The sequence below is a fragment of the Epargyreus clarus genome, unplaced genomic scaffold (genome assembly GCF_041222505.1).
Source record: "Epargyreus clarus isolate Ecla_fem2 unplaced genomic scaffold, WU_Ecla_fem_2.2 ptg000031l, whole genome shotgun sequence".
Lineage (NCBI taxonomy): Eukaryota > Metazoa > Arthropoda > Insecta > Lepidoptera > Hesperiidae > Epargyreus > Epargyreus clarus.
The window spans coordinates 1,708,066-1,718,722 of record NW_027332236.1 but is presented as its reverse complement, the minus strand read 5'-3'; the positions used below and the strand labels follow the sequence as shown (position 1 = coordinate 1,718,722).

The following is a 10,657-nucleotide window of genomic DNA, read 5'->3' as shown; positions in this document are numbered from 1 at the left end:
ATGTTTTGAAAACTCATCGTAAGGGTACAGAATATAGTAGCGCTTAATACTGCTGTTATAAGACAGATAAAGATGTGACGGTAGTGACGCCGGAGTCAAACCACAGTGTCCTGCCAAATTTCTGTATAACATTGAAATATCAATTGTGTTGTCCACCTCATGGTGTGTATGGTAAAGTCGCTCGAGAAAAATCGTTAAACCTGACGACCCTAATGGAGAATGGTAACATTGAGTTCAAAGATTCCGTTACATACCCACCAGATACATATAACAGATATATATAACAGGTCAAGGTAATAAAAGCGTGGTACAAAGAAGAAAATTGTATAAATATGTGTAAGTTATTGGTAGCAAATGCTATATATACTGGCCTTATTTTCTCAACGCTTCAATAATAAGCAATAATAAACAGTTGTATAAAGATTTATGATGTCTATTTTAGACGTCATTTGATCGAAGATCGTCGAAGGTGGTAGAACCCTTTGTGTGGCGGTGCTACCCTCTAAAGTCGAACCACAAAGGCTTCTACCACCTTCTAGGCAGAAATAGGTGCTGCGGTGTCTATAAAATAGTTCACATTAAAAACAAAACGTTTATTGTGCAAGAATTTATTTAAGCACCAACAAGTTACATATCATGTGGAACCAAAGTAGGTATGCTGTTTACATGCGGGCACGGAGCCAGGACACGAAGGAGGTGACCCTGGCAAAGCCGGCGGGGAGGCCTCGCTGGCAGCCATTGCCGCCGAAGGAAGTCACACCGATCTGGAAGAAGTAGTATTAAGTTAGGCACAAATTGGAGTATTTTTTTTTAGTCCTCTGCTACCCATGGACATCTGTAATCAACCCCAAATAGGATTAGATATTCCTACCTGAGGTCGGCCACAGATCCGCCACTACTCCTGAGGACTAAGCTGGAACACCTCGGAAAAGTCTGTCTCCCTTACCACACGCTTCAAAACGGAACACAGCAGCGCCTAACATTGCTGTTATTAGGTAGAAATAGGTGTAAATAGTTGGATAAATTCAACCACAGATGAAAACAAGGAAACGCCCAGCGTTTTGGGAACCATGCCTCACACGGCAATTTTAGATGACTTATTTTATTTATAGTTTTCTTGTATATTTTGTAAATAAGTTCTTTTTTTAGTTTATGGTGTATTTTATTACCTTAGATTTTATGTATTCAGTAATTATAATTGTAAAAAGTAATACCACAGAGGTCACATTTAGATACTTGTAAAAATCAGAAATCAAATTAATTTTTTTTTCCTCTAAGGGCGAAGGTCAATGCGATGAGAAACATACTCTCTTTCTCTATTATTCTACCAACCTGCTTCTAATCTGCAGAATATACGACCTTAAAATTTTCATTGTGAGAACTCTCAGGAGGTTGTTAAAAACTCCTTAGTATAAAAATCCCGCCGTGGTTTGACAACCCGAGCGGTTGTGTGGTCACCATACCGGTCTGATGCGCAGAGGATCCTGAGTTCGATCCCCGGTCAGACAGATATCTAAATAATGAATTTAGATATCTTATTTATATCTTATTTGTATTTCCATGGCACCCACAACACAGAGAATCCTAGTGTGAGGCTGTAAGTGTGGAAAGTGTTTTTTTTTAAATCAAAAATCATAGTATTTTAAGGCACTTACAAGGATAGGCCCATTGATCCTAAGAGGGCCACCGGAGTCTCCTTGGCAAGTGCTCCTGCCACCAGCGCCGCTGGTGCAGAGGGTGGAAGCGATGACGGTGTTTCCGAAGGTCCTGCGGCACTCGTCGTTGGAGATGACCGGCAGGGTCACGTGGCGAAGGTTGTTGTTGTTATTACCGGCAGCACCTGAGAATAATAACTATTAGTATATGGTATAAACAAAGGTACAATTATACTATCTATTGGATTATCTAAAAACCCTTCCTTGGTTGGCTCCATCATCACAACTAATTCTTATTTGAAATTAATTCCATATTCTGATTTGGAAAGTTTGAGTTGAGTTGTGAGAAACTGATGTGGGACATTGCGTCTATGTTCATAGTCTATTTATTCATTGATTTGTGAATAAAGTCACATATATTATTATGCAGCTGTTGGATTTCAAACCAATTTTGTACGATCGCTTATTCAGAATAAGCGAAAGCGCGCGAAGCGAAGTGACCACTGACTAGCTTAGTTGTCAAGACTTGGTTACAAATGTCTTTAAGCGATAGAGGTCAATTAATGTGCTGACATTGGGATTGGGACTACATATGTCTTAGCCACTTCGAACGTGTTCGAATCGTATTGTAAAATGATCTCACCGTCAGCGGTGCGACCGAAGCCAATGGCGACAGCCGAAGTACCGACGTAGCTGGCGGATCCAGAAGGCAGGTTGATGCGGTTGATGTTGTCTAGAAAAAAATAGCGATTGAGTATCCATTTTTAAGGTAACCGATAATTCTCAATCAATTAAAAATTGAACACATTGTGAAAATGCTTACTGTTGAAGCCAACGTGGTTCATAGTGATCATGGCGATATCGTTGTTGAGGTTGTTCTGGTTGTAGCTGCCGTGCATGGCCACACGGTTGGTCACGATGCGGGTGCCGCCGGAGTTGAGGCGGTTAGAGGCGAGTATGACAGTGAACTGCCGAGCTTGGAGGTTGCGGTGTCTCCAGCAGTGAGCGGCCGTGACAGCGCGGGTGTTGGACAGGAGAGAGGAGCCGCAGACGGACTGACGGCCGTCCGTCAATTGGATCAACAAACCACCCTGTGTGCAAACATTTCTTCAGAACATATTCAAACAGTTTACAGATAAAATGTTTATTTGTCATCAAACAATTGTTTTCAGTCTATGTGATGATAAACGATTCTATTACTGGTTATTAAGCTAATTAAGCTTTCAATGATTCGCAGAAGAGCATGTAGTATACCTGATGTAAAAGTATGTCTCCCTTACCACACCCTTCAAACCAAAACACGGCAACGGTTAACGCTGCTGTTTTTAGGCAGAAATAGGTGTGGCGGTGGTTCAGCTGGAGTCGAACAACAGAGAGTTCTACTACCTTCAATGCTCATGCTCTAACGAAATTGATAACTGGATTTATGCTATTAAGGGAATAAGTTAAAACTATTACTTACAAAGAAGGGCCATTGTCCAACGTTGGAGTTGGAGCCACCCACGATTCTAGCTCCATCGAAGTCCATGGCCTCTTCAGCAGCCGTGATGCGAGCGTATTCGGGGATACCGATCTCTTCGTGGTAGCTGTAGAAGATTTTCTCATATTGAGGCGCAGCTGATGCTGCTACCGCAAGCGCCAGGACAACTAGGAACGGTCTCATCGTGGAAGGCTTCAACGTTGAATGCTTCAGTGCTATTTTCTAGACCTTATATATCCCTGTACTGTTAGATATCAGGATTAAATTTATCAGACAAGATCGAACGTTAGTTTTTTTTTGTTTATCTATTATATTAATCTCAAATTATATCTTCTATTTGTTTTTTAACAGGGTTCCTTAGACCCAAAAATATTTTAACATTTTTAAGGTAAATTGTTAAGAGAACGTGAAATTACAGAAAAATTGTCTCATCATCTATAATGCCTTTTTTATCAGACTGTGGAAGGTAATGTTTTTTGGACTTTCGATTTTTTGTATATATGTCTCAGTCTACGCCGCTTAGCCCAAACTTCTTGACCAATTTCAACATATGGGGTAGCGTTGGATTCATCCAAATTGAAGTAACACTAGGCTATATTTTTTTTAAGACTGGGAGCGTGGTGTCTCTTGTAATCCGGGTACTCGGAGGTCGGAACCGGAGTATGGTTTGATATCGGGAGTCCTGGTGTTGTGTGGCCCATGTTGACTGGACGTCCACACTAAGCCTGGTATTAATATGGATCCCCCGGAGGAATCTGGGGGATGCAGGTTAACTAAGGAAGGGCGAACCGGGCCAGAGGGAAAACGCAGCAGCCAAAAGTCCACATATCGGGCAGTAGTGGGATACTGGCTGGGAGTGAGCGCACAGTATCAGCCCGACCAAGACAATCAAACCCGTTTCTTTTATCCCTGTAGTTCCGGGACTTGAATAGGGCTACAGTATCCCCTGCCTGTCATAAGAGGCGACTAAAAAGGGGCTTCCGGGGTTGCGGGCGACAAGAGTGGGAGCTCGAACCGCCCAGCCAGCGGTCCCGGGAAGGACAACGGTACCTATGTGTGGTCGCATACCGTCGTAAGCACCAGAAGGTGTTGCGAGCGCCAAGCTCACCTGGGCGGAGCTCGACGGGGCACCGCGCTAAGAGGACTCCGGTTGCGTTCCTTTGGAGATCCCGGAGATGAAGGTGTCCCCCTCGATAACAAAAAAGGGCTATATTTTTAAGCAGTCCAATTTTGCCTTCATAATAATTAGTGAATAACTACTCTAAAGATTAAGGTATCAAATGAGCATGCAATCCACCTAATGCCAGCTCTTAATAGCTCTTAAATAGTAGATGTGACAGTCTTAAAAGGCAATAACAGCGTGGTGATAGAAACTTATTCGCTCAATCGGGGAGTTCAAATCTCAAGCTCCTCTAATTTTCCACTTCTTAATTATCACGTGCTACAACGGTGAAGGAATTATCATCATCATCTTCTGAAATCATATTGAAACATACGGAACGTATGTTAAAAGTGACAATTAATATTTTATTTACATTATTGTTATCTATTTCGTTACGTTCTATTAGTAAAATATTAATTACTAGTTGGAAGCTCTAGATAAATGTGATTATATCAGATGATTGATAATTGTAATTTAAATTGACATATCATATCATATCATCACTTATAATCATTATCATCTTTGTAATCCAACGTCAAACGTTCGATCAAATTCAAATATTTGATGACTGACATCAACTGAATATTAGTCATCATAAGTCTTCACATCGATAATCGAAAATAGAGTAAGTAGTAATTATTATGAAAAATAGACAAACCTACTAAGTTTCTTACTATATCTTCGTAGTTGAGGTCGCGTTCCGATCCGGTAGTAACTTAAAAAAAAATATTGTAAGACAATTTGTAAGTGCCTCCGTAGGCACATAATAAATATATTTCATTTCATTTCAATTATCAATCCATGGAATAGAGTCAACTTTCGTTAATTCCGAACTCGAGGGAATCTTAAATACTATCTACGATGTACAAAGGCTAAAGCATATATAATATTTTAATAACGATAAAAAATCGTAAGTATGAGCGTCTGTTATAAGCACGGAAAGAATATCTTAAAATAATGTTTTAAATATTAAATAGTTTGAAATTTTGAGAGAAAAGCAATAAAGTCCAATTGTTGAATATTAATCAATTATTATTTATTAACTACTATTATTTAACGATGACAAAAGTTAAGCGGTGATTCACAATGTGAATTAATTAATCTTTTGAAAGCAGGTGCGGCCCCAGGGGGTCACCGGTTATGACCCCCCAAAAAGGTCAAGTCGAGTCCGAGTCGCACTTGGTCAATTTTTTTTCCATGGGGAAAAACTGCTGGGTACGGGTCTCCTCTTAGAATAAGAAGGATTAAGCCATAATCCACCGCTTCATCCAAATTATTGTCCTTATTAATTATTATTAATTATAATAAATATAAAATTTAAGAAATATAATATAATAGATATAATAATTATATACATAGTTTAGAAAAGTGGGTAAAAGTTTTACCGCCCCCTAAAATGCGGCCCAAGGTACAAGATTCGTTTGAACTGCCTTCCTATAAGCAAAGCGAATGTATAATGCGATTAAATGTGATTTTTTCAAGATATTTTTGCCTTAAAAACATTAATTTAAAATATAACTTGTAAGAAATATTATATTATGTTAAGATACGTCTCATGCAGTTTCCTACGTCGTTTCTTCTCCATAAACGAAACTTGTGAAGCTTAAGCTTCATGACGCTCAAACCGAATTTAGTGATTTTTTGTTCATTTAGATGAGTGAACGTCAAATTTTTTAGTCCACCTGATGGTACTATTGCCGCTCATGGACATCTGCTTATAACTCTATATAAGATTATATTCTTACCTGAGTTCGGCCACAATGCGCCTCTTCTTCTGGAATACTTCCAGCTTAGTAGCTGGAATAAACCCTTCCAACCAGAATGGCAAGCAACATTCAGTCGATTTTCTATAATTTAAGGTAATCACGAGTTCCGTTGAGAATTTTTTATGCGTCGAACTAAAACGATACATTTCCCTTTACGAAAACCTTTCCCAAACGATACAAACTCTTCATGGCTCTATGCCAGACTTTACAATAAATACTAAAATATGCATTTAAAACTACTCGTATATGCATTTATGTTAGAAGAAAGTGGTCTAATTCAACTAAAGTTCCTGTGACCCGAAAAATCTTATGCTGTGATCGCGCCTGTTTGAAAGAACTCTGTTATCTTATATATAAAATTCTCGTGTCACAATTTTAGTACACGTACTCCTCCGAAACGGCTTTACCGATTTTCACCAAATTTTATAAGTATATACAGTAGGTCTAAGAATCGGCTACTATCTATTTTTCATACCCCTAAGTGATAAGTGTTGTTCACCCTTAACATTTTTCTTATTTATATGGCAACACAACGTTCGCCGGGTCAGCTATTATTTCTCTAAATCAAACTAATGATTACGTAGTTATCATTAGTAGTAAAGTAGTAGAGTAGTAGTACAAAGTTTTGTACGATGATATAGTTTGAACTTCTCTCAAAATATACTTATGTACCAGTAATTGTACCTCTCCCATGCTCTTGAAACTTTGAATTGTCGTTTCATGCCGATGAGTTGGATTTACGCGTCGTTTTGGTATGTGATGATTTTTTCGTTCGGATTATTAAGAGCATAAAATGTATCGTTTTAGTTCGACGCATAAATGAGTCGAACCCTTAAGGGTTCTACCACCCTCGAAATTATATTTATTATAATTAATAATAATTAATAAGGACAATAATTTGGTTGAAGCGGTGGACTATGGCCTAATCCTTCTCATTCTAAGAGGAGGCCCGTACCCAGCAGTGGGGCAGTAATGTGTTGATGATGATGATGATGACGTATGGAAATAGCAAGCAGTTTACCTGATAGTAAGTGACCACTTTTTTGGCCTGTGTCAACATTAGATAGTCTTAGAGTAGTAGAAGGTGAACCCTCTGTGGTTCGACTCCGGCGGCACCACCCCCACGCCTATTTCTGTTATAACCGCAGTGTTAAACGCTGTGTTTTGGTTTTGAATTGTGTGGAAGGGTGGAAGTAGGGTGATAATTTTCTGAGACATTCCTGCTTAGTCCACAGGGGTATCAGCGCATCTGTGGTCGGTCTCGGGTAGAACTTTGATCTAATCTGCGGTTGATTGCAGATATACGTCGGCGGCAGTCATCAGCAACCCGTTACTGTCCACCTAGTCTCTACCTAATAATACCTATTAACAAGGTAATGAGATTTCAATACCCGATAAAGAGTGTGTTTTGACAAAAAAAAATAACATTTTATCCAACGAAATATATTGAGCGCCGACTTCAGAAATATGTACTAAACCAACATTTACTTCAATTATTTTTTACTTTGTAGTGACATAGGAGTCGGTTGTATTTTTTGTTAAAAAAATTTTTCACCCTTTTTAGAGATGACATACTAACATTTATATTAATACAATATAAAATTGTAAAAACGTGATCATGAATCTTCATTCATGATCACGTTTTTACCTTCTTACCTTCGTAAGGTCTGAGTTTACATTGATTGGAACCGCCCGCTCGCAGGGCGCTGCCGCGCCCTGTTCGCTTAGTTTTATATTGTCTTATATGTTCCAACTTACCCTAACTTAATAGTCAATGATGAACTGGCTTTGCAATTTCATTAGAACCTACACCAAATATCTTCAAACACAACTCAATTATTCCCATCGGTTGAGGAGTTACATATTTTGTCTCCGAGCCACATTATCAGACCCTTAAATAGTCAATGATGAACTGGCTTTGCAATTTCATTAGAACCTACACCAAATATCTTCAAACAAAACTCAATTATTCCCATCGGTTGAGGAGTTATATATTTCGTCTCCAGAACCCACTCTGATCCTCATGAAATTTAAATGGGACCAACTTGTAGCAATAGTCCACACACGACATTAAAGGCATTAAAATAGGTTCATAAACGGCGAAGTTACGGCTGTTATATTTATATGGGTGGAAGAGTTCCCCTCATTTTCTCCAGAACCCATCGGTGGATCCTAACCATATTTAAATGGGACCAACTTCCAGCTTGTCTCTATACAATAAAAAAGAATTATTAAAATCGATCCACTAAAGGCGGAGTAACTCGTGTACATACATAAAAAAAAAGATACCGGCCGAATTGATAACCACCTCCTTTTTGAAGTCGGTTAAAAATGTTAATTGTGATAATGATAAAGTGGAAAACCATTATCAGTATCACTTATTACCTACTTGATTGTGGTTGCTACACTGTGTAATATTTTTGTATGTTTTTGTAGATTTAAGTAAAAATATCACGCAGCCCTGATGGTGCCCATGGACATCTGTATTTCATCATCATCAACCCATTACTATCCTAACTATGTGTTCTGGTTTGAAGGGTGTGGTAAGGGAGACCTACTTTAGGAATTCATTTATCCTCAGGGGTAGCGCCGCATATGTGGCCGGTCTCAGATAGAAATTTAATCTTGTCTGGGTTGATCACAGATGTCAATGATCGAACAGACTGCTTGTCTGCTACTTCTATATTACAAAAAGCTGGCAACCCTGTTATGGAATGATTTAAATATAATGGTTCCTCCACTTCAATGGGTGGAGTATGAAAGTCATTTGAGCATGAAAGTTAATTTGTCAATTCTTAACAGATAAAGTTAGTAATACGTATTTTTTTTTTATAATATGAGAGTAGCAGACGAGCATGCAGTCCACCTGATGGTAAGTGGCTACTGCCGCCCATGGACATCTGTAATCAACCCCAGATAGGATTAGATATTCCTACCTGAGGTCGGTCACAGATGCGCACCTACCCCTGAGGACTAAGCTGGAACGCCTCGGAAAAGTCTGTCTCCCTTACCACACCCTTCAAACCGGAACACAGCAGCGCCTAACACTGCTGTTATTAGGTAGAAATAGGTGTAATTTGTCAATTCTTAACAGATAAAGTTAGTAATTTGTAATTAAGTATACCTCGGTATACATGCATACATACCGAAAGAATATAATAATTTAGGTAAAAATTATATATATAGAGATTTTCTTATATATAAAATTCTCGTGTCATAATGTCAGTAACCGTACTCCTCCGAAACGGCTTTGCCGATTTTCACCAAATTTTATATGCATATTCAGACTTCAGAAATATGTACTAAACAAACGCTTTCTACACTCACAGCCCCACACTAGGATTCCCTGTATCGTGGGTGCCATGGACACACACATAGACAAATACACAAACACCCAGACCCAGAAACAGAAATCTAAATTCATCATTTAGATATCCGTCTGGCCGGGGATCGAACCCGGGACCCTCTGCGTGTCAGACCGGTATGGTGACCGCTCCGCCACGCGGGTCTAATGTACTAAACCAACATTTATTTCATTTTTTTTACTTTGTAGTGACATAGAAGTCGGTTGTATTTTCTTGTTAATTTTTTTTTAAATATAAGAGAATATAACAATACTAGATAGACCCAGTCCCGCGGCTCTTAGGCTTGGTTAGATATTTATCTTGAAATTTTTCGGATAATAAGTGTTCAAAAACATTTTTGGATAAAAATACAACGTTATTTTACATTTTCAAGTCAGTCAATCGCCAACTTGTAGATTTCTGCTGACACGATCATGCGACAACTCATTTTTTTTAATTCTAGGTATGAAGTTTTCTATTACCTAATACTTAAAAGCTTAAAAAGTCTACTTGTGTGGATTGCAACCAACCGCACTAATTATTTCTCTGTAAATATTATTTAATTTAATATATTTATGCTTTATTCATATGCCACGTTAATCTACACAGTTTCCCAAAAAACGTGAAAGACCTGGAGGCCTACCACCATCTTTAAAAAATCATCATAGTTCAGGAAAGTTTTATTTCAATATTGCATTAACATTATTTTGTTTCGGACCACAACCTCCTTAAAACAGTAAAATATTCCGTCATACGCAGTTGAACAAACCCTATTTATTTTTCGCTTATCCATTGTATAAAACCAACTGAACATGTCATATTTTGCTTAAAAAGTTAAATTTCCTGCAATAAAATAATGAATAATTTCGACCGACATAATACAAAACTGTTTATTGTAATGTTATAAAAACAATCTTACTTTGACGAGGTCGTGGTACGAAGTTTCAATGTATGATTAAAATAATAGTGTTGGTAGTAGATGGTAGTAACCCCCCTGTGTCCAGCAGTGGAATCTTAAAATACAGCCAAATGAAAGCCCCATAAACAATTTCAACAACAATTTCAACCCACAAAATTCAACACACTTCCGCCTCAAACCAGTTCTCAAAAACAAAGCAAACAGGCCAACAGTTGTGAACCCCTGGCGTATGTTTACAAAGCGCAGATGCCGCACACGTGTGGCGGCGCGTGCGCACCGGCTCGCATATCTCGCTAATGTAATTAACTGTAGAACCCCTGACTGTAGGGGT

The 10,657-nt window shown here is 38.5% G+C and overlaps 1 protein-coding gene across 1 annotated transcript; it reads right to left on the bottom strand.

The window, feature by feature from the left end:
- Positions 1–607: 607 nt before the first annotated feature.
- On the bottom strand, positions 608–10,355 carry LOC140754713 (collagenase-like). Its single transcript, XM_073089771.1, has 6 exons — positions 10,327–10,355; positions 3,118–3,379; positions 2,479–2,746; positions 2,299–2,388; positions 1,656–1,840; positions 608–764 (listed from the first exon to the last, which is right to left on the bottom strand). Exons 2-6 carry the CDS (start codon positions 3,316–3,318, stop codon positions 663–665), a joined length of 846 nt encoding a protein of 281 aa, XP_072945872.1. The 5' UTR covers positions 3,319–3,379; positions 10,327–10,355; the 3' UTR covers positions 608–662.
- Positions 10,356–10,657: the final 302 nt, after the last annotated feature.

Bases quoted from the DNA above. Each gene is read 5' to 3' on its own strand.
- LOC140754713 (XM_073089771.1), bottom strand. From the start codon at position 3,318: ATGAGACCGTTCCTAGTTGTCCTGGCGCTTGCGGTAGCAGCATCAGCT. The intron at 1,841-2,298 runs GTGAGATCATTT...TATTATTCTCAG, and splicing joins CTTCGGTCGCACCGCTGACG to GTGCTGCCGGTAATAACAAC. The intron at 765-1,655 runs GTAAGTGCCTTA...TACTTCTTCCAG, and splicing joins GGATCAATGGGCCTATCCTT to ATCGGTGTGACTTCCTTCGG.